This window comes from Coloeus monedula, assembly GCF_965178545.1.
Source record: "Coloeus monedula genome assembly, chromosome: 6".
Classification (NCBI taxonomy): Eukaryota; Metazoa; Chordata; class Aves; order Passeriformes; family Corvidae; genus Coloeus; species Coloeus monedula.
In genome coordinates, this window is record NC_138786.1 from 54,705,138 (window position 1) to 54,729,425 (window position 24,288).

The following is a 24,288-nucleotide window of genomic DNA, read 5'->3' on the forward strand; positions in this document are numbered from 1 at the left end:
CCTTAAAATAAATACCAAGGTAAAATCCCTTTTTCCCTTCTAACCACGTTTGACTCTTGATTTTAAGACCAGGAAAAGGCATCATGTTATTGGGAAGTTGGTTTTGGCATCCACAGGATAAATCTCCCCTTGCAGTTGTTCTGTCCTCAGGCAAGAATAACCCAGGAGTCTGGGAACAAAACTGTCAGAAACAATTGGCCAGCCCATTGCCACATGGGGTTCATTCTCAGAACACTGAGCTATACAGTAAAGCTGTACATTGAATATATAGGATTAAACCACATAGTAAATAGCTATGTTTTATACACACTTTTACAAAAAGGAGTCTGTAAAAAGCACAAAGTGCATAAAAGCTCACAGTTCAAGAGCAGCTCCCAAAGGAGAGCCTACAAAACTGGTTCTTGGGTGGCTGTTGGGTTGGAACTCATACCCATAACCCCAGCACTGGAAAAATCCCAGTAGACACACTCACTGTGTAGAGAGTGTACATATATTTATATATATCCTTTAGAAGGAGCTGCTTTCACTCCCAAAATGGGCTTACTGGGCATGGGCACAGATTCCTCTCATCCACTATCCCGGGTGCATGAAGAGCTGACTGCAGCTGTGCCAGCACTGTCCCACCGCCCTAATTGAATTACCTTCCACCATTACCCACAGAAACAGGCAGTCTCTTCCCTTAAATCAGCAGCAGCTGACATTTTCACCCCCACCAGCCAAGCATGAATCACCCCTGAAATGGAGGCCGAGCTCCTTATTTCCTGACAACTCAATGTTAGATGGAGCAGAGGAGACTGAAGCAGAGGTTACACATTGCTTCCTCTTCACCTGCAGCTGTGTGTCCCCTGGATGTTCCATGCACCCTGTGCCATCCATGCACGCTGGCATTCGTTTTACAGGACGTCGCACAAAACAAATGCTGGAAGGGTCTCCCCTGGTTGACACCCATCTCACTTTCAACGTTCCTGCTGCTCCATCGTGCTCTTGTGTGCTTGTGCTGGAAGTACCACTCTCAGGAAAGGCTCTAAAGGAAGGGCCTGTTCCAGCAGCCATGGTGCGTGTCCCTCCTTTGAGCCTGGCAAAGAGGAGACCCCAAGGGCTGCAGGTCTGCAGGCTGAAGCCACAGCTCCCATTGCTGGATGTGCGGCCCCCCTCGCATCCCTTAGCACCCGAGTTTGAGCTGCTTCCTGGGGGGATGCTCAGTAGTGGGGAGGACCATGCTGCTTTGTACATCCACATTTCTCCACCACTGCTCCCCAGGCTGCTGCCACCAGTGTGACTCTTGCCACTGTGTGTGTTTTCTGCCTCCATCACCAGCACCACCAGTACATGCAGAGCTGCAGCTGCCTCCTGACAGCCTGTCTCCAGTGGGCCCCTGGCAGGGGGGAGCCCCTTATCACAGCCCTGGCACAGACTGCCTGCCAGCCCCAGCTCTGCAGCCCCTCGGGACACGCTGGTGCGATACTGAGCACGGCAGAGCGTCTCCCTGCCGCGGGCTGGGGATGGAGCCGAGAAACTCGCCCCGGAGTGGAGCACCCGCCCCCCGCAAAAAAAGAACCCCTCCAAAAAGAACCCCAAAAAGTTTGTCCCTCCCGCATTCGACGTTTTCTCAGCAAGGACTGCTGCAGGGCGGGCTCAGGACACCCATGAGCAAAGCACGGGGAGAGGGGGAACTGCTCCGGGAGAGTGACCCCTCCGGGGTCTTCGTCCCGCGCCCGGTGCGCTGGGTGACACCGGCACCATGCGGGGGTCGGGGCTGAGTGAGGGCGTGCGGTCCCACACGTGTCCACGGAAAGTGCCCCCTCCCCGCGGGGCGACCGTGCCGGGCCGGGCTGTGCCGGGCCGGGCCGTGTCTGCGCGCCGCCCCGCCGGCGCTGCCGGGGGAGTGGTTTCCCCGCGCTGGCGGCGGCGGGGCCGGTCTGCGGGCGGGGAGGTGCCGCGGCGGCGGTGCCAGCGCCCGGCCCGGGAGGATGCGGACGCGCTGACGGAGCTGCCGGCTCCCCTCTGCCGCCGTGCATGGGCGGCGGGCGGCTGCCGCCTCGCCTCGCCTCGCCTTGCCTGCCCCGCCGGTGAGCCGGGCCGTGGGGTCTCCGCCGGGCTCGGGGGGTGCGGGTGGCGGGGCGGGGTGCGGAGAGGGGAAGAGCTGCCACCTGTGAGTGCCCCGCTCGCAGCCCCGCGGCGGCCGGGAGCAGCTCCCCGGGGCCCGGGCAGCGCGCCCGTGGCGGAGCCGGCGGCCGGAGCTGGGCGCAGGGGCGGAGGGTCGGGTCAGTGCGGTGCGGATCAGGTCGGGTCAGCGCCGTGCGGCGCGGTGCGGGTCGGGTCGGGTCAGTGCGGGCCGGTTCGGTGCGGGTCGGGTCGGGTCGGGTCAGTGCGGGCCGGTTCGGTGCGGGTCGGGTCGGGTGTGCGCGGGGCACGGGAGGCCCCCGAGCGCGGTGCCGCGGGTCGGGCGCTGCGGGGCCGTGCGGGGCGGGTCGGCAGCGGGGAGCGCGGAGCGGGGAGAAGCGCTCCAGTGCCACGGCCGGCTGCGGAGTAACGGGGGAAGAGGGAGAGGCAGAACGCGCGCCTCTGCCGCCGCCGCTTGTTTCTCCACATGGTTGTTTGTTCGAGTAAGGGGTGTTGAGGAGAATTCACTGAGAAAAAGGGTTTTTGTTTAAAAAAACACCACCCAACTCGTTCGGCAGCCGAAAGGGCTGTGTGAAGGAATCCTCATGAATGAGTACAGCGCTGAGGGAGTTGTTGGTTTGTGGGCTGTGATCGCCTCAGCTATTCGTTTATACAATTTTTTTTTTTCCAAGACAACTTTTGAGGCGAGAGAGCGACTAACAAAGCACAAGTTTAAGACAGTGATGCTTTTGCTTGCAGCCGAGCTGAACTGAACACTGAAATGCTGCGTCTCCAATCAGGTAGCAAATGCCACACATACGATTTCTTTTACAGAATGAAAGAACCTACTTTGCTCTGTAAATGAGGACTGTGTTTCACTCTGAGCAAGGGGTGTGAGTATTTTCCATCTGCCAAATGAACATACCACAAAAATTTTCTTTTCATCTGGGACAGAGCTGTGTTTGTGCATCTCTGAATATGGCTACAGTCGTGGAGGGGAGTTGGGTTAGCCTGGATGTAGCATTAACTCCTCCAGCCACAATAAGCAATACACAGAGGGAAATTTGTTTCCATTAGTCTTTTCCTGACTGAGATCTTTACTGCAGTTGTACAGTCAGTACAGCAATGGAAGCCCTCCTGGCTATAGGTTCACATCTTACAGAAGGATCCAGAGCTGGTGTTCACACCTGCCCTGTAGCCTGCCTGGCTCACGGCACAATGCCTCCTTATGAGTAGCCTGTAAAGGAAGGCGAAGCAGGGAAATTCTGCCTACGCACAACCGGGCTCAAGCCAGTGTTTTCCTTCTCTTAGTTTTAATGAGCAACAATTTTTTTGCCCAGAAAAGAATCCAGCTCACAGCTCAGGATTTCAATAATTAATACACCATTTAAAAAACATGTTTTCAGAGTCAACATTATGATTACAAAGAGAAAACAAGCAAACAGGGGATGACTTGACCCACTTTTGTCGCTTTCCCATTCTAGCCTGACAATTTGTCAATCAGGTGGAATTTCCTCCAACGTCTTTGGTACATTACTTTAGTAGAAGGAATAATATACAAACATAGTTACTACTTTCCTTCCCTTCTCACAATGATCTCTTTGTATTAAGCAACAGGCTTTTGCGTAGATCAGGTACCAGCCCCAGAGTGTCACAGGCTGAAATTGCTCCTTCTCTCTCATTTCTGAAATTATGCCCCTGTGTTTGAGCCCATTTAACGTCTTGTTTTGGAGAGGTTGGTCAGAGAACCTTCCTGCCTTGGTCCTATGTCGTTCAAGGCAGGAAGTGCTCTGCCAGGACTTCAAGGAGACCAGTACCTGCCTCAGCAACAGCCCTTCCATTTGCTTGTCAAATACGCACATTCTCTGGAAAATTCTGTAAAATAATCAAGTTTCTGAATTTTCAGTCTTCAAGGGAAGGCTTTATTGCAAACCCCAGGAAAGCTGCCAACCAATAATATCCAGCTAGACTGAAGTAGACTGATTGATACCAACAGGTCCTTAAAATCTCGTCTCAGTCTTTGTCCTTCTTTGATTGCAAGTCCTTGGGGTCTGGGGCCACCTCTCCTTCATGGTTTGGAGAGAGCATTACCAGTCCCCTGCAGAGCAGATACCAGTGCTGGAAGAAGCTGTGGTCCAGCAGGACAATCCCTTTCTCTCATCAGCGTGCATTGACTGATCCCACAGGGTTTTACCCTGTAGTGCCCGTGTCCCCATACGATTAGGAGAAAATAGTCCAAGTCCAGCTCCTCCGTTGAGACCACTGCAGCTTGTGTAAGATGTAACCTGAATTTTCAGCTGAGTTCAGTCTCTGACATGCACACATGTAGACTGCCTCTGTGCAAATACTTAGTAGACCTCTAGATCCAGAAGGTGAATGTTAATTGGTTGGCAGGAAGACTCACAGCCTTGTTAATGCATATCTGCTTTCAGTGTTAATGACTCATTTAAAAAAAAGCACACTGAATTTTCCTGGTGGGTTTTTTTTTTTTTTATTTTGTAAGTGATTTCTTAATTTCTAGCTGTGTTTTCCTTACCCTCCATCTTCTCCATTCCTGCTATAGTAGGAGACAGTGTTCTCGTATCCTCCATCTTGGACTAGGGCACCTTCCCGTGCTTGGAAATTCAGTTGAGGTGACGGAGTTTTAATTCCTGGAGAAAACCAGCTGCATCTCTGGTGTTAGGTTGTGATATTGTGACACCTGTGGTTGTGCTGTTAATTGCCAAGAAGGAATATTAATAGCCATTTCATTGTCTTTGTTCTCTTAGGAGTGTCTCTTAGGAGGGTTCTTGTTTGCTTGGTTTTAAAAAATCTTTTACTTCACTTTTACTACACTTTTGCTTCATTTGCCTTACTAAATTCTCTGCTAAAAGCTGAATATTGTATCGCATTATAATACTGATAGCATTGTATTCTAATTTCCCCAAAGTTACAAGGAAATAACTAATACGTCTTTTAAGTAAATACTGTTCTATCTGACTGCACATAATCTCTTACCCTACTCTGTTACCTAGAAATGAGTTATAGACTATCCAGAGTATTCTTTCATGGTGCCAGAAAGACATCAAACGTTTTGCAACCCATTTCCCATGACATTTCCATCTGAGAATCATGTACTCTATGTTGATGCTCTAAGATGTTTTTTCCCCACTCCCCTACTTGTGGGACTGTGGTTTGAATTCAGGACTATCCAAAAATACCTAGGGAATAGTAGAAAGAAGCACAGGAAGCCAATTTTAATCTGTTGCTGATTCCCACGGGTGCTGCAAGGTGAGCGACAGTTGTGGCGTGAAATACTAGGCATGAGAGAATCATCGTCTTCCAGAGAAGATCCCAGAAACAAAACCATTTCTTTCTAAAAGCCTTTAGTAAGGGTTGCTCTGAGTTAAAAGGAACAATATAGTTATTCATAAGGTTGTTAAGGGAAATTAAAGCCTATGCAGAATTACTCTGCTCAGCACACGTGTTTCTGATCCCAAAAGCAAGCTCTCAGATGAGACAGTATTTGCACAGCATATACCAGAAGAGATACCTCTAAAACATATAACAGCTTGTTGAGGCTTATCACTAATTTTGATGGGGTGTTTTCCGTAATGAGTTCCTCTCACATCAATTAGTTGTCGATTCTGATGTTTAAAATAAATCCAAACTTTCTCCTGGCAAATGGTTCCATGAGTGCTCTGTGGAGATTTCCATGATATTGAGGTCTACCAGCATTCAGAGGAGCTGGCTTAGTCATTCTTCCCATCTGCTCTACTTCTTCCTCCCTCCACTGCTCTACACATGCTTCCTGGCTGTCTGCTCCCCTTCCCTATCTCCAAGCATCCTGTCTGGCTGTCCCCCCCCCCCCCCCGCCGTACCTATCCCTTGTGGCATCTTCCGTGAGGAAGCTCAGGTAGTTTAGTGCTGAGATCAAAGAGCTGAAAAAAATGAGCTGCTTTAAAGCACCCAGGAGAAAAGGAAAAGCAAAAGGAAGACTCCACCAAGGAAGCACCCATAGGAAGCAGCATTGCAAATACCATTTGAGAAAGCTTTGAGTTGAATCACCCCCAAATCATGAGATTGCTTTAAGAATTGTGGTAGTTAACCACAGGCACATTTTAGTTCTTTTTACTTCTTCTTTGACCATTTATGAATCTAGTTTTTAGCACCTTTTTGCCAAGAGGGCCAGTAGGAGCTTGTACAACTACAGCAAACTGGAAGTTGAGGTTTATATGTAGGCACGGTTCTCCAGGATCTGGGGCTTAAGATCAGTGGCTCCCTAGTGGCTCATTGTGCAACACCAGGAGTCGAGGAGGCTGAGTTAGAGACATCTGCCAGCACCGGCCCTTTGCAAGCCTGTGTTCTGTAGTGTTGGGTGTCCACAGATGAGCGTCTGAGAAATTCCCCAGGGTGATATTTACCCCAGTAGCTTCTTTGGAGCAGGAACAGTAAAAACTGCAGCTCACCGCGAAGTTAGCGGTGAGAGGCAGCGCGGTCTGGAAATAGCAGCCTCCTACCCCTTTTCACTCTCCCAAACTACGTGCTGTGTCTCATGCTGAAATGCCTCAGCTCCTCCACTTTGAGAGTCGTTTCATCTCGCTGCTTCCTGAGAGAGAGATCGACATCTTCTCTGGAGCACACGCTGCCGAGGAGAGGAAGGCAGCTTTGGCCCGTCGAGAGCAGAACTCAAGTACTGCGTGGGTGGCCGAAGACCGGAGCTTCTGAAACGAGGGAACAGAACAGATCTCTAATCTCCAGACTCTGACACATATCGCACTTTTCTCAGTTGCTTAGGAAAGAGATTTGCATCCAAAAAGAAGTGGGAGGTTTAAAAAGGAGTTCATACATTTATCTTCTGTGGTCCATACGGTGATTTACATTTTCTAGTCCCATGGAATCCACAACGCTTCATAAAGGGCATCCATTACAAACGTGCAACCAGGGAAAACAAAGACCCTGTCCAAGTTCCTACCTGCATTGTGCGAAAGCTGAGCTGAGTAGCAGTCAGGGAAATGGGAGGCTGTGGGGTGTCACTGAGGTAAATGCTTGGTTTGGGTTGTGCCAAGATGCTGAAGTTATTCCACACCTTCAGCAGAGTACTGGGTGCAGTCCTGCCTGTGGGTGGCCCAAGCCACCTGTGTGGTTCTCAGCCATAGTTCCATCCTTCTAGGACTAACAGAAGACTGAGACACAGAAGAGTTAGATCCACAGAAGCACCTGGCCATGGAAGAGGCCAGCTGACATTTCTTGCAGGCATATGCACCTTCTTCTGCTGTGTGAGGAGCCCCTTCATGGCTTCATCCGCCACCACAACTGTAGCTCTGCTGTAGATTGCCCACTCCTCCACCCTGGCTGAACTGACAGCCTGCTCTGCTGCAGCAGAGTGGCCCGAATAAGGCACCCTTTCTTCTTCTGGGTGGAAAAACCTCCTTTGACCTTTTTGTTTATTGGGACTTGCTGAGCAGGGTTTCCTGTGACCCATTGAAATTTTCCACTCTGCAAAATGCAAGCAGCTGACCATTGCTTCTCCCACCTAATGCCATTCTTATTCACGCCCTGTCCCAATTTTCCTTGTAATCAATAGCAGGGGTTTCTTTTTGTAGCACACACAAAGACTCAACTCCTTGAATGAAGAAAAGTTTGCATTTATCCAGGGACTGTGGTGGGGTGAGGTGGGGCCCGGGTGCCCAAGGCTGAGCTCCCGGATTGTTTGTGGCGGTGTCTGAATCGGTGGGAGCCGCGTGTGCTGCGATTGCACGGGCAGCACCCGGAGCTCTGCCTGCGGCGCTCCTGCGCACGAGGCTGGACCAGCAGGGCCATGTGGGGGGCATCTGTCCAGCACAATCTAACCACAGGGCTGGAAAAGCCCTTGGGATTGTCCCACTGAAATGAGGCGGGGAGGGCTCCTGTTTCTGCCGTGCCAGAAGAATGATGGATTTGCAAGTGTAGCAGTGGTTCAAGGCCGGTTTCTGCCTCCTATCTACACTTTGTTAGAAGGTGCACCTTCAATGTGGTATTGTTAGACTGTTATCATAATATTTCCATGAGTGCTTAGTGGGAAATGATTACTTTGGAAAGCCTGGGAAGGGAAGAGGGTGTCCTGCAGCCCCTGCTAATGTAGCAGCAGCCCTGGCATCCTGAGGTCAGGTCTCACTTTGCTACCCAGTTCTCCCCAGCACTGGGGCAGCTCAGGGAGAAGGGGTGATGTTTTCAGAGTAGGAGGAATCTCTAAATAGAAGTTCCCAGATTTTGGAGGTGCTGCTGCCTGCTGGGGAAGAGCTTGGGACTTGGAGCCTCTGAAACATGCTCCTTTATCAAGTGGATGATCTGTGGGCTGCTAGGATTGAAACCTGTGGCCAGTTCCTATTTCTGTTTTGCCTGATAAAGCACACTTGCTTTAAAAACATCTACTTTGCAATTCACAGTGGATTTATCCCAAGGAGAGGCCTCTGCAGCTGTGTCTGTGGAGTCCTCTCCCCACATGGAGAGCAGACTCAGGAGAGACAGCCAGGCTGGGCTTCCCATACACCCCAGCTGACCAGAGCTGCTGCCCAATATCCCGCTTCTGCTCCAGTGCTAGTTCTCCCATGGCTGGTGAGACCACCCCACTGGGCCAGGCTGTGTCCTCAGGTTAGAGAAGCTCCAAATATGCCGTGTGTTCCAGATGCTTTCCAAAGTGGGAGAGAAGCCCAGAAAGCACCTTTCAGTGCCTGGGCTTGTGACCCATGCCACCAGCACAGGTGGAAGTTCATCCCCTTGTGTGAGCTGAGGGCCCTTGGTCTGGGCAAAGGGGCCACCACTGAAGCATTCCTTGGTCTCACTGGTGAAAACTTATAAAATCTTAGGATTCCCTTGCTTGATGCTGTGGCTCCTGAAGAGGGAAGATATGACCAGTTCATTGGAGTACTCCCTAAATTAAATGTTCTTTGTTAGGATCTGTAGCCAGGCTCTGCAAGCCCAGATGAGGGTTGGCCAGGCAGTACCACTGGTCTCTGAGACTTGAGACTTGACTTGACTCCTTTTCATGACAGTACAGCTGTGTTGGTGCTTCTGCAGCCAGAGAAGAAGCTGGTTATCAGGCTGAGGCAAAGGAGGGAAAATTATTTTGGCAGCAGAAAATGGGTGGGTTGGAAGAGGGTGCATTGAGCAAATGGGCTTCAGGCTGGAAAGCAGCAAAGGTGGGTAAAAATAAAAAGGGACAAGAAGAGATACCCAGAGAAAGGCTTTACTTGGGTGATTTCCAGATGGTTTCCGTTGCAGTTTCAGAGCAGTAAAAGCTCTTTGCGTGGTCTCAGTAGCTGTGCCTTATTTTTAAAAGATTAAGCAGTATCACAGAAGGAAGGGGTTTAGTTTGTGTTTCCTCTGTGGTCAGCCAAAGAAGGTAATCACATCTATTGGTAGGTAAAGTGAGTATTTTCTCTTCAGAGAGTAAATTCATTCTGGTAGTTCTGTACACTGGAAACACTGAACTCTACAACAGTCCTGACTGGAAGGAAGTTTTTCTGGTTTTAAATGTGGCTGTGGTACTGAGAGAAGGGACGTTTTCCATGCTGCAGTCCTGAAGTGATTTTCATTTTTTATTACAGGTTTCAAGTAGCCGAGCACCAGGGGCTGACATCCCCTGTCCAACACTGCATGCACCATAGGACAGAGTTGCCCAAAACACCAGAGTGGGGATTGGGCTTGGGTCAGTTACATCTAGAAGTCCTTTGCTGAGACTGGAAAGCAATGGATGTGGGTTTATTAATTCAGTACTGCTTGGACCCTTGTATACCAGTAACCAGTCATCTGAAGAAAATAGAAAGTGGCCTGGCTTGGATTCCAGCCAGTGACCATGTGGTGCCTGGTTCCTTATCTCTTACACCCTTTTGTCTCTCATTGACAGGTGACTCAGTGTAATAATTGTTCTTATTACATCCAGTCTTTTCTGAAGGAGACATTGAAGGTAGAAAAGTTCGAGCTGAATTTTCATAGGTTTAATAACAGCGGCTTTGTAATGGGTAGTGGGATAAAAATCTTCTTCCCAGAGCATTGGATCGCATGGTATCAGATGCTCCCTTGTTTTTATAAGAGACAAGCATTGAGTCTAGTCATGAATTTTTAAGGGACAAAACATTAGCCTCTCTGAAGTTGGTCATTGGTTAGGAAGGAAAATTGCCAGACAAGAATTAAACCTTCTGAATTGAATCCTGGGGATGGAGAAGTGATTTCCTGCTTCCCTAATTTTTAATAAGTGTGGCCTATGGCATGAGAAGAAACTCCAGAATGCAATACACAGTTTTTCCTCTGTCACTATTTTTGAATCAAATCAGTGTGCAGTTAATCCAGTGGTATAAATCTTGGTAGGAAGGCTTCCAGAGCAGGTAGATTTGTTTAATCATTTGGGCTGGACTCCAAACTGCTGGAGGATATAAATATATACACTAGTGCCATTCACTTCACTGAAAACACCTTTTTCCCATCCAAGGCAATAGCTGTGGCTGGCATGAATATATATTTGGAAAGCTGTAGGGCTAAACAAATTTCTCAGAAAATCATCTCTGGCCTAGATACTGACTATATTTACTCACTGTAACTCCTGAGGCTCATCAGCTAAGGCTTTCTGACAGAGAAGTCATCAGAAATCAGTGATTCACACTTTGAAATGGTGGGATCCTCACCTCTGCTCAGCAGGCTCCCTGTTCTGATACCAGTCAAAGTATTACCTTCAAATTGGAGTAGATCTTTCAAAAAATCACTTCCCCTGTGACTTCTGAAAGAACCGTGCAGTAATGCAGTGTTAACAGATCCTTCCTTGAGCGTATGTTGTCTTCTTTGCATCTTGATCAGTAGAACTGTGTCTGACTAAACAAACTGATCCTGCCAAATAAGGGAATACATTTTTATTTTCCAATTTTCTGACTATCAATACAATTTCTGTACAGGAGGATTTCAGAGTGTCCCAGTTTCAGCAGTTCTTGTGTAATTCACACAAAGGAGTAAGGTTCATCACAAAGAGTTGGATTGTGAGGTGTTTCAGCTGAGAGCTTTAGGTGGCTTTGGTACATTAATTGCCTCAGTAATTCAGAAGGTGCTCTGTGAGCTTGGTCCTTAGTGAGATCAAATCCCATCTTGCACAGGAAATGATACAGACCTTCACAGTGGGAGTTTCTGCAGCAAGCTTTCGGCAGAACTCTCTGACACCAGTGCCTGCCAGCGTTGTCCCTTTGGTCACGAGCTCTGACTGTGCTGTATTGTCTCTTCCAGGCACTTCTAGGATTTGACTGAGTTTGCACGACACTTCATCAGCGACGCAGACGCCTGCAGCAAGGACAGTTTTTGGAAGTGACACCCGTTGATGTGATTGAAGGTAACGTGCTCTCTTCTGTCATTGCCCTGTACTTGCTGCTTATCCTCCACAGAGCCTCATGCTCTGGCCCGGTGTCCCCTTTGCTGCCTGTCCTGGCTGGGGAAGTGAGAGCAGGACCATGCCTCAGTTCAGTGCATGTCTGAGAATCTCCCAGACTGATCCTTGCTTCAGGTAACAGCTCTTCCTAACCATGGCTCAGCTTGTCCCATAAAACATGTTTGTGCCCCTGTCCTTAAGGAAATACTTGCTTGCATCACACAACTTGCCTATTTTCCATAAGTGCTGCACATTTTTGAGTCCTGAAGCTAGTCTTCATTCAGATACTGTTTTTCCCCCATGAATTTCACAGGTCAGTTTTGCCCTCGTTCAAAACCTAGAATAAAAATGTGTGCATTGTTTCTGAGGCCTTTCTCATGGTAGGTGGTTTAGCACTTGTCAGGCTATATATTGCTCTGTATGTTACTGACCTTGTTAGTGCCATCACGAGCAGCAGAAAGTGATCTGAGCTTTTGCTCCATGCCTCTGGAAAAAGATCAGCATAGTGTGATCCTGCGACTGTAGCACTTCAGCACTGAATTTAAGATAATCTTCTCTAAATGTAGCTTTCTCACAGAAATGCAAGAACACATTTTGCTTTCTCCCCCCCCCACCCCCCGCCTTGTTACATTTGTGCTTAATTAAACCTAGGGGAAGTAATGTATCTCTTAATTCACCGACTCGAGAATTTTAAGGTTCAGAGTAGATGACTCATCCACCAGAACAGAATTTATCCTTTGTTTGTAAATGCTATTTATTGCCTTGTTTTGCATCACTATGGCTACTGTATGTCATTGGTGATACCAGCATCTACCTTACATAAAATGAATGCAAGACTGAATTAAAGAGCTGTAGTTCTTAAAATTGTTTGTGTCAGCCACTTTTCTATTGTATGTCAGTATATCTCATAAAAGCAACACTAAAAGTGGCTTAATATTTTCCGTCAACACTGGCTGAAAAGTGAAAAATTCTCCTGCACATAAATCTTACCACAGTTTAAAAAGCCCTAAGCAGCACCACCAAGCCCATTATTCAGATTATATGGCTTTATAAACAACTCAGTAGTGTCCTACAGGTGATTTTGAAGTTTCAGTGAACTGATTTCCAGTGGCATTCTCAATTATTTTACATCTAGTTATTTTTTGTGTTAAAGACCTAGTTAAGCTTATTAGAAACATCACTGCTTTCACAGCCCATATAGATTCTTCTGCTTTCCTTCACTGTTTCGAAGTGGAGACTGGGAATAATTAATCTATTCCAGTTAAAGTCTAATTATTTTGCCAATTGCATGGCCCCCCGTTCTGTTCTGAAACACATCAAGTACAATCACTTCTGCCATCCTATTCAGTCAAAGCCTTAAGTTGCACAGATTTTCTGAAATGGCCTGGGCTTCAACAGCTTGGGAGCCGATTCACTGAGGCATCTGCTGTAACACTGGCAGGACTGTCACCATTTTTCTAGCCCGAATCATTTGTCTTTGTCATTTACAAATAATCTGCAGGGTATAATGTGGTCTTAGGGAAGCACGGAGCCCATTATTGCTCAATAATAGAATTTCATGAGGTCTTAACATCTTGGAGCTCATATGACATGTTTGACAGTGCATGTGTGGATGTATATCTCTAATTTCCCATGGAACAAGGACAGAGAAATATTTTAAGTGTTTGCTGTGTATTGAATAGCTGCTAAAATAAACCAGCCAGCTATAAGTGATTGCAGGAGTCTGCTGCTCACTAGCAGGGACCCACCCCCAGGACACACAGCGGTGGGGCAGGGCTTATCTGTGGTTGCCAAGACCAAGACTTCATAAATACCAGCCCCACACAAAGCCTCCAAGATTATTTCCATCTAGACACACACTTTCTCATTTCCTTTTCCCTGCAATCCAGGCATGGGGCGCCGAACCCCAAAAAGGATATCAAAAGAAAGATGTTCATCTTGGACATGCTCAGAGTGGTGGGCCTAGTGTGCTCCTCCAGGCTCACAGCTGGGTATGGCTAACACAGGGTGTGAAAGCCCTGCAAAACAACTCTTCCCGAAGAGTTGGGCTGGGAGAGCATGGTCCTGCTATTGCCTAGTGTGGTCATTCCCAGAGGGGCAGCAGGAGGGGTGAAAAGGATCCCTCTGGGAACAAGGAAGAGACTGGGACCAGAGTGGGGAAAAAAGGCAACAGTGGAATGAGCACCAGGGGTGATCAGAGGGAGGAGATATCAGAGGGAGTGCTACTTTCCTTTTGGTCCAGGGGCACATCTCTTTTCTTTTAAGTGCTGTCTCAGGTGGCAGGAGCAGCTGGCAGAGCAGGGCTCATAGTCACCACTCGTGGAAGGGGTCTCCCATTTCCAGGTCACCGCTCCCTCAGTGCTGTTGTCCACAGGTGCCCAGTGGTATGGCCTGCTGGATGCTGCAGGAACAAAAGCATGTGTCCAGAATATCTATGTATGTTACTGATTAAGTGGTTTGTGCTGTCCATAGGGAGTGACACAGGTCCAAGCAAGGTCCAATGTGGTGGCCAGTGAGCCGGCAGAGTTCTCAGTAAGACAAGTCCCTAGTACCACAAGAACCCACTTTATGTTAAAGCGTCCAGAAAGGCTTCTCCCAGGATGCGTGTTCTGTTATGTTATCTATCCCAGTTTGGAGTCCCCGGTTGGCTGTCAGCCTCTACCTCTCATCACTCCCCCAGAGCTTCCCCATTGGTCCCTGTTCTCTGGTCCTGCCTTTGCCCCTCCTCCAGATAAAACTGTGAGTTTCAGGATCATGTTGGTATTTGCCTCTGCAACCTTTGACAGTGTAGCAGCAATAAATGCTCCTGCCAGAACGCAAGCAAATGCCCTTCTCGACTCTTTGCTACCGACTGTAGCACTGAACACACCCGTGCGTCTGTGGGTGCACACGGGACCCCACGGAGCTGGGCAGGGACAGTAATAGTCTGGGAGCTCAAAATACTCTTCCTAGCAGGCAGAATCTGTCCCTCTTCTACTGTGCCATGGCTCTCTGAGGATTCCCCCCTCAGATTGGGGGTTTACTTCAGCCTTTTGCTGGGTTTCAGAGCCTGGTTCTGCTCTCCTGTTCTGTGTACGTACCAGGAAGCATGTGAATTAATTTAGTGTTGGTTGGGTCAAAGGCTGACCCTTCAGGGCTTTTCTGTAAGCTGACAGATGCCTACAGGCTTGGGTCCTGGTCCACAGCTGAGCTCAAGTGTCCCATGGTTCTGCCATGCTTTTTCTTCAATATGATGCAGTGGGAGTGAAAGTCTCTGCACTATCATGCTGCTCCATGCTACAGCTAATTAAAGTCATTGTGAAGGGTTTCGTAGTAATTGCAGATACTGTAAAATTTAGTTCTGTGGGGTAATTGGTAATATAAGCCTGAAACAAGCTATCCTTAAGATGTTTTAGTTGGCATTTCTCAGTAGGTGCAGCCTTTACAAAGAAGGCTTTTGTGTGTGCAGCAGGGCCAGAATTAATGGCAGCATTTAGTCGTGCCTAAAGGAGTGTTTGCTGTAGCAGGTGGCAGGGCAGCCTAATGGATGATGCCTACATTCTGCATGCTGCAGGAAGCTCCAGCAGCCACTAACTGCACTACCTGATGAATGCCAGCTAAAGAGAGTGAAAGCCCCATGCCAAATCTCTCCAGGGCTATGTATTAACATTAAAATGGCCCCTTCAGCTCAGAGTGGGTCAGGCTCTGTTTGCTCCTACACTCTTCATATGCATTCTGGAGATTTCAGGCATCCTCAGATTTTTCAGTGGAATGCTGTATCTATAAATGGCAGATGTGAGGAAAATCCCAAGGCCACAGAGACGTGCAGCTGCCCGGCCGCGGGCTGGGCTGAGCTACACAGCAAGGGCTGCAGCCGGCTCCGTCTCTCTGCTCTGGAGTGCTGCAATGCCTGGCAGAACCAGGCCAGCTCCAGGGTCAGCACTGGAGTGCCTCTGGTGCCAAATGGCACAGCGTGATGCTTACTGGGCACATTAGCAGCTTAGGTTCCTAAGTCCCTGATTTAAATGAGATTTAGGTGCCAAACAGTCCCTGATGCATTTGAAAGTCCCACTCAACACCTCCCCAAACACTCAGGCAAGTAAAGACTACTGAAAATCTGGTCCTTAGACACCAATACAGCTGGTGTGTCTGGAATTAACAGCTTAAAAAGAAGTGCTGGCTCATTACTAAATGGAAGAGACATCTGGAAGAGCAAATATTGAAGGCATTACGAAGAATCAGAATAAGGATTTCATTCAAGGCTGATCTTTTCACCAGTAACTTTTTTTGGTCAACAGATGCAATTTCTGAGCTCATATACCAGTAATAAACTGATTGCTGATAACATTGGAGGACTCCAATTTCCAGCTGATGGCTCTGGGACTCTGGGGGGGTCCTCTCTGCTGTTCCAGGGGCAGCTGGGATCAATGCCCTGCTCAGCATCACAACATGCAGCAGTAACAGTTGGCTTGGAGGCCAAGGAAACATTTCATGGACTGTTTAGGAAGGACAGTGTAACACAATTATTTTAACCAATATGAAAAGCCAATATCTTTTGTTAAATTAGCTGTGGGGCCAAAGCTCAGAGCTGAGGTGTCCCATTCTGTTTTAATATTCACAGCATGACAGAGGTGATGAACACCCGAGAACCGGTGATGGAGGAATTCGCACTCAGCCAGACTCCTGAGGAAGAAGGAGGCCCTTCAAGCCAGGTAACTTCAGCAGAACTGAGAAATGTCCTGAGTTGCTTCTCAAAAGCAATTTAATGCAACCCATAACTGTCCTTAGGGTAGATACTGAATTGCAGAGCGCTGCTGCCAGAAGAACAACCCCTGAAATACATGTTTGATCCTACTTGGGTTTTGTTATTAAAAGTTAAGAGTTTGGCTAAAGTGTTTTGTGGGGTGCCAGGTCTGCAGGGCACAGTGACAGCAGTGCCCAGATCCTGCAGGGATGCTGTTTGTCACCCGGGGTTCAGATCTGAGCAACTACTGTGCAATGAAGACATCCAGCCGGTACTGTGCCAAGCTTTTATACAGCCACCCTTGAAATGAACTGAGTTTCCTTAGGCTCAGAGGGAGTTCCCTATTTAGAGCAGAGACCATTTGAAATGATTGGGTAATTCACAGAAATGGCTGCGACATCATAGCAGCACCACTGGTCAGGGCCATTTGCTGGCAGGTGCAAGAGCATTTTCTGTCCCCAGGCAGTTCCACACACCCACTCAAAAGCCCACCCGTGGTGCTCATTCCAGCAGGAGGGATCACGATGTCCCAAGCCCCGCTTGTGGCAGCCCCCACATCGCAGTTCTCACTCTGTGGTTGTGCTCATGACTCTGTGTCACTACCAAGGACAAGCCACCTAATGTGTCCTGGTGGACCTGAGCTGCCTCTCAGCACAATGTATAACATGGGAAGCAGACTCAGAGAGCTACCCTAGGAGCAGCCTGTTGCAGGTGAAAATCAAGCATTTGGAAGCCAGGAAAGTCAGAACAGAAATTTTGCAAATTCATTTTGAATCACTTGTACATGTAATGAAAGGCACTGTGCATTTAGAGAGCATACCATGGGCTTTCCCATGCCTCAGAGACGGCACAGAATGGATGCTGTTCACTCAAGGAGCAGATTTTCAATATTCTTTTTCTTCTTCTTCCCTGAGTTCTGGGTTTTCAGTGTTGGTGTATGCTGCCCAAACTGTGTCCCAGCCCCAACTCCACCTGTGTATTTAGGGCTGTTCTATGGTGTCTCTGATCATATGCTCCAGAGTTCTTCCCCCAGCTCCTTTACCTTTCCCTCTGGGAGAAGGTGCTACCATCCACGTTTTAGTGATGGCCACCTGAAGCAAAAAAAAGTCAAACAGAAATGAGATGTAGCACAAACTCAGTGACTCAGTGGGAAAACTAGGTTTCTTCCAGCAACTTCCAAGTACTCTGTCCAGGAGACTGGTCCTTCTCTTCCTGCAGTCTCCTGCCCACTCATCACACGCTCCAGCTTCTGCAGAAAAACACAGCAAGGCCCAACAGGCAGCTCTGCTTCCTGCCAGTCCTGACTCATTCCTGGAGGGACATGGTAAATACTGGGCTCTGTGGAAAAAAAATTATGTGGTTGGTGTGAGAAAAGACCATATGAGAATGACACAAACAAAAATAGTCACAGCTGAGGCCACACAGGTGCCTTTCCTAAATTTTCTTGCAGCTGTAATAATTGTCTCTCAGCACATTTTTAGATCTCTCTGTGTCATTTCCTCGGACTTCAGAAAGCAGATGAAAAAGCAGAATTTTTGTTGTGTTGCATCGCCCATGCAGGGGTTGCCAGCAGGCTTGGGGATGGGGTGGCTGTCGTGCAGCCCTGTGCCACCCCAGCAGGCTGCACACCAGCCAGGGAAGAGGTCACTGTCACCTGCCTGTGCAGCCATGGGAGAAAATGCAGCAATTTGCCCACAATTTTACGGCTATTTTCTGCCAGCTGAGCCGTGAGGCTCAGGGAGCTGGGCTCCACTGTGGGTCTGCAGAGGAGGGCACTGCTGCTCGGGGGGTCAGTGGACCTGTCCTGCCCAAGGAGACCTTGTCTCATATTTGGTGTCTAAGTAGCAGGATTGTATTAGCCACTTCTTAAAAATTCCTCCCAGTCAAGACAGCTGCCATAGAAATGTCTTTCCAAGTTATGAGCAGCTCAGGAGAAGTCTGTGTAATGGGAAGTTGGGCAGCTCTTTTTCTGATCAGCAGCATAAGCAGCATTGCTCGGTCAGGATGAGTTATAAACTGTGGGTGCAGCTCAGGGTGGCATCAGAAAGGTTTGCCTTCAGTGATTCACTTGGTCTAATTGTACTAAAGGGGCTTTCTCACAAAAGAAATTTTTTCCTAATTGTATCTCATAACACTAACAACAATATGCAGTCTTTCTCACCTTTGTAAGATTTACAAAACGTATTGAATCCCTGTGACACTGCCATGGGGAGCAAGGGTGTGAGGATGAGGGTTATTGTCCTTTCCTGTCTTGAGAAGTCAGGTACTGGCATCACAGCACTGTTTAAAATGTGCCTGCTGCTTCCTAGATGCACAGCCCTTCCTGAGCTCTTGCCTCCCCATACCAGCTCTGAGCCAAGTGGGACATCTGAACCCTCAGCTCTTAGGGAGTGCAGCTGCTGAGATGAAGGAAGGTTTCAAAAGCCATGGAGCAAACACTTTCAGTTATGACACCCAGACCCCTGTCAGTGTCCTGGGGGTTGTGCCCACCTTTATGGTGGTTAGGGAGTATCTGTGTATTTCTGCCCGTGCTCACAGCAGGAGCTGTGCTGAGACTGGCTCACATAACCAGCAGGGCTTGGGCAAGCAGAGACCCTGATTCAGTGGTGACCATGGTGCAGATGTGTGGGGAGGTTCCCACCAGCACACAGCAAACCTATGGCAACGTCTGAACCTAAACTGGAGTCATTCTTGCTCTCAAGTCCTGGTTCAGCCCCCTCACATGCACCTTGATTTTATTGTTAGAAATGAAATGTGATGAAATAAAATAAAGATAAAACACAGCTAGCATGGAGAGATTTGTAGCTTGTTAATGCAGGTGTATGGAAGTTGGAGACTGCAGGAGAAAAGCTTTCAGTGAAGCAACAACAGAGTTTCTTATGGTAATGTTCTGGAGGAGCTGGAATGATTTTTCCTCCAAAAAAAAAAAAAAAAAAAACCAAAAAAACCAAAAATAAAACTATTCAAAACAAAGTACCCTGAGAGATTTAAATGATCCAGCTATGTTGAAAACAGGAAAGCACTTTTACGTATTACAATATCCTTCACTAAAAAGCCCTAGTTCAGCTTCAGTTTCTAACCACTGTGTAGTGTTTGACCTGCAACTTCAATGTGACAAATGAAAATAAATAGCTGGCACCATCCTCTGTGTAAAGATGTTCTCTGGGGCTGCCTGTTTTGCATGAATGCATCATAAAATGCAGTGTTTCACATTGCAGAAAGTATCTCTGCATAATGGTGGCTTCTTAATAAACTGTCACTGCAAGAAAACATGAATATCATATCAGAGACAAAGGACAGCAGCCAGAAGGGCTGCAGCAGCCATTTAGCTTAGCCTTACAGCAATGACTTCTGTGTCCCAAAACCCCACCAGAACTGAAACATGAGTGTTTGGCAGCATAACAGATTTTGTCTCCCAAGTTTCCATTTTCACTGCTCATGTCAGATCACACAAGTTAAAGCAATCATCTCCTCAACACACCGGCAAGAAAAGTGGGTTCTTTGCTCAGGAAGGGACAGCATGTGCAGGGGAGAGTGTGCTGAGACCTACAGCCCCTCTGCACCATGCTTGGCTGGCAAGGAGCTGGGTTCAGCTGCTTTTGAAATCCTCCCTGTGCAGGGCTGTTGTTCTGCACCAGTTGGATGAGGATTTTTTTTATGGACATGCAAGTGCATGTCAAATGTAGAAAGGACATACTCTGCTTGCTCCAAATATACATCCCTGCACAAAGCTTTGATGTACATTCCCCAAATGTCTCACCAGGCCTTCCCAGACTCACGTGAGAAGTACCCCAAGCTGTCCAAAAGACTGCCTTCGATTGTTGTGGAGCCAACCGAGTCTGGGGAGGTGGAGAGCGGAGAGCTGCGCTGGCCTCCTGAAGACCTCAAGTCAGCAGAGGACAAGGGTCTTCATGGTGACCAAAGAGTCTGTGTCCAGCAACAGCAGCAGGAGATGGATCTGGAAGGTCTGAATGAGTAATTTTTATCCTTGTTCTCCATAGGAAAATAGCTGTTTCATACCATACTGTGCACTGAAGTTAACAGTGAGCCGAACAGCTGTAGGCACTTGAAGGTGCCCAGAAAACATCTGCACTGGAGGAGTCCTGTGGACTGAAAATTTCCTTGTAGCTTTTGAGCAATGGTGTTTTCATCCACATCAGCCACTTGCATGGCCAACAGGCAGCCAGTGCACTGCACATTAGCAGTTCACTCTTGGGAACAGTAATCCTGGTCAATAGCATGTATTGTATATCACCCTGTCTCCTAGCCTAGAAGTGAAGTGTTTTTGAGAGCTGCATGTTTTCAAAGCGTCCTGGTGTCTCAGGAGCGTGTTAGTGCAGCAGGAGCTCACAAATACGTACCCGAGTAGCAGTGTCACTGTGGAGTAAATACGGTCAAAGGTAAGACCTTGTCTAAGTGTAGCTTGCACAGGAAGTGCTCCAGTAGGAAACTGGTCTATTTATTTCCTTTATTTCATTTCAGTGCTGTCCTTTTCTCTCATAGAGTGACCCAGTTTCCATTTCAGTGCACCAGAATTTGCCACCCAAACGCCCAGACACAGCAGCCAGGACAGGGTGCAAGATGCACCTCCCCTTCCCTTCAAAGGGGTGATGACAAATGGTCTTGAAGTGTAAAATCACCTGCTATTCCAGTTGGCATTTCTGGGTGGTGACAACCAAGGGTTTGATCATTTAAGAAGAAATATGAGCCAAATCTGTTTCCTGACTTCCAGGTTATATATTGTGGTTTCCATGTTGGTTTTGTGCCTTGATTTAGGCTCATTATGTCTTCAGGCCTGACAGCTTAAGCAGATTTCAGAGACCAGGTACCCTTCCCATGACAGTGGCTGTCCATAGGGATCACCTCATCTCAGTAATATCTGACCTGAGGTCTCAGGTTCCCTGTAAAGTCAGACTGTGATGCACTCAGAATTCCCTACTCCAGGTTTAACTACTGGTTTGCAAGCAGAGAAGATTTCTTGTATCAGGTCTGATCACCCTACCAGATGAACTGCCAGGTGGAGCAGGGAATCAAGGGCTGCACCTATATGGGGAAATAAATACTGATGAGCTGTTTCTTTGCAGATACCTTAGCACACCCAGCTCAAGAAGTGGAAGACAGTACAGATACTCTGGAAAGCAGAACTGAAGAGAATGAGTAGGAACTCCATGGCCTCAGAAGTGAAACTTCATTGTGAATGTTGTTGGAAAGCTAACACACTTTGAAGACATGTCAAAGTAATCTGTATTTCAATCTGCAAGGGTTTTATTTAGTTAGTACCTGGTAAGAAGCATCTGGGCTTTAGAACTGTTCTTCTAACATTTTGATTTTCAGGCTGGGATTCATATTATTTGTTTCATTTCCCCTTGGGAAACAATGGGATGTGTTAGGAAATATAAAGCTGTCAAGGAAAAGATGCTCCTAATTTTAATTAGTGCATTTCATTGGTTTTATCTTTTTCAAGAAAGGCTGCTTTCAGGTAACAACAGCAGGACAAAGGGGTTGCGTTTCTACAGGAGGAATGTCTTAAATCTAAAAATTTCTTTTTTTAGCCATTTAAAACTAGCACTGTGATATTATGGACAATAGATGTAATATAATGTCACCAGTTGATTTTGTAACTTTTGTATAGAGACGCAAGGGCAATGTTTGCCTCCAGGCTGCCACCCTGGGGCAGCCCAGAGCAGTTCTCTCCCTTTGGCTAACCTGTGCGTATTTGGACGAACCAGCCTTTCCTTAGCTGCCTTTTCAGCAAGGCTGATGCCTTTTGGAAGCGCTTTCTCGCTGTACCTTGACGAAGCGATGAGCTGGTCACTGGCGTTTGTGGAGTGAGGCTGGCTGTGTTGGGCTTGGTTGGTTGGATCATGCTGTTGGTGCACTCTGCAGACCAGGTCTGGCCATAGTGTGGGGTGCATTTCTCACCCCTAAAGCCAGTGAGATGGCTCCTGCTTCCCCCAGGGCTGGCTTTGTCCCACCTTGTTAATAGAGATTGTTGTGACATTACTTCTTTGGTATGTTTGGTGTGTAACGTAGGTGCAGAGGCACAGCTGCTCCTCCCTTGCCCTGAGCTGGGTGGTGGTAGGGGGTAGGTGGCAGGAGCTCCACAGCACATCCCAGACCTGTCCTCCGTTTTGCCTGGCTCCACTGAGCCACCTGCAGTAAGAGGGGTGTGCAGGAGAGCCATGGTGGAAGGACAGACACCTGCCTCCCTCCCGCCCATGTTGGCACTGCTGGCAGGAACACATGTGCCAAGGGGTGCCCTCCTCGCCTGCAGCATGGCCCCCTCAGCTTTGGTTGCAGTGTCACCTCCTGGAGCCCAGAGCTCATGGTGGGACAAGCTGTCTCTGGACACCTCTGCCGTCCAGTGGATTTTCCCTGGGAATTTGGGGTCATTTTGACAGGAGTGAATCCCTTCCTGCACAGGGACCTCCCAGAGACTCCCTCCCACTGTCCCAGAAGAAGCACCGATCTCAGCCCAAACCACGACCCGTTGGATGGGCTGGTGGGGTGGATGCTGCCTGTACTCAGAGGGGTTTGACTGTGTCAGTGACGAGTGTCCCGTAAGCTGCAAAGCTGGCTTTCTCCCTCTCTGCAGGGCTGGATGGGGTCTGTACTTCCAATTAATGTTGCATCCAGAAGAAGCTGCTCGCTGTAGGTGGAACAAAATAACAGGATTTCTTCAAGCATTAACTCCTAAGTCGACTTCTAAGTGCTTGCTTTTCTCCAGTAATAATTTTCGCTAACAACAACTTTTAATTGTGTGATGGTCGATAAAATTTACTGGCCAGATGTATTAATAAGTTTATACCTTCTTAGCAACCAAATTTAATATATTTACTTACAAAGAATTCTGTGCAATGAATGTTTATTACAAAGGAAAGAGACTATTTTACTTCAAAGCAACATTAATTTATGTACAAAACTATAGCTCATTATTTGGGGTGTTTGGGATCTAGGACCCTTTTTATAAGCAGTGTAGTACAGTATAATGTGATACTTAAGTTATACTTTGCTCTCTCAATCTATATAACAATCTGTTTTGCCTTCTTGATGTAGACTTTCTTGCCTACACTGTTAGAATTTCTTCGTGAAGTGGGATTCTGGTCAGAGCACTGAATTTCACCAGAGTAGCTGAAGGTTTCAAGAGCACCTCCTAAATCTGACTGCTGTCCCTGTCACCCCCTTCACTGGTGACATTTTTCTGGTAAAGCCAGTGAAACAAGAACAAGCTGGAGCTATGTGTTGGCACTCGAGCAGTGAGTGGAGGGAGGTCCCCAGGTTGGACCCACCGTGGCAGGAGGAGAGCTGTGCTGGAGAGGCAGCTGGGCTGATGGGAGGTGCTCTTTTAATGCTGCTTTTGCATCGACTGTCAAGAAGTTTTACAAAGCTCTGGGGAGAAAACAGCAGTGACGACATATTTTTAGCTGTGTGATTTCCTTCCAATCTGCATCTGCCCAGCTCTGTGAGGAATGACGTTAGATGTATCACTTAATTTGCTTTTTGCTTTATAAAAGGAAAAACAGTTGTTTGAAACACTTCCCCCAATTTTCTGTGCTCTCTATCTGCTTTCAGACGCTCCCTCCCTTCCTGCTCTGGATGGCCCTTATCCTATTTCCACCTGAGGTCAATAGCACTTCCCTAAATATGTTTCCCAAAGAAACAACTAAATTCTACATACACCCTGAAAAAATGCCACGCTAGCACCACTACTTTTTTTCATCCTTGTACCTAAAGCTGCAGCTGGTATAGAAATCCCAGATTTCCTTCTTCCAGCCTAATTACTCCTCTCTTTCATTTCTCCTCTTTTGCCCTGCTCCCCTGAAGTATTTTACCTGAAGCAAATGGTTGCTTCAAACTAAAGCTTTCTCCTAAAGCTGTGTGGCCTCAGTTTAACAACCGTGCGAAGCCAAACTCCTCCTCCCATTTTTATTTTTCTGACCATGGGCCAGAGGCCCTAAAACAGGAGAGCAAGATAGAGAGAAAATTGTTTTATACAAACAAGCCCTATTTATTCAACTTGCAGGTCTATGAATGTCCACTTACTTTGTCTGTGTGCAAGCATTGTCTCTCTAATAAACTCAATAGTTGTTTTGTA

At 47.7% G+C, this 24,288-nt stretch overlaps 1 protein-coding gene across 2 annotated transcripts; it reads left to right on the forward strand.

Moving 5' to 3' along the window:
• Positions 1–1,935: 1,935 nt before the first annotated feature.
• On the forward strand, positions 1,936–24,288 carry LBHD2 (LBH domain containing 2). Of its 2 annotated transcripts, XM_082283628.1 has the most exons (6): positions 1,964–2,069; positions 2,796–2,903; positions 11,332–11,434; positions 16,071–16,161; positions 19,957–20,158; positions 21,278–24,288. In XM_082283628.1, the coding sequence occupies exons 4-6, from the start codon at positions 16,072–16,074 to the stop codon at positions 21,352–21,354; spliced, it is 369 nt and encodes a 122-aa protein (XP_082139754.1). In that variant the 5' UTR covers positions 1,964–2,069; positions 2,796–2,903; positions 11,332–11,434; position 16,071; the 3' UTR covers positions 21,355–24,288. The 2 variants fall into 2 exon arrangements, with proteins under 2 accessions (XP_082139753.1, XP_082139754.1); XM_082283627.1 differs by lacking the exon at positions 2,796–2,903 and having other exon boundaries at positions 1,936–2,069.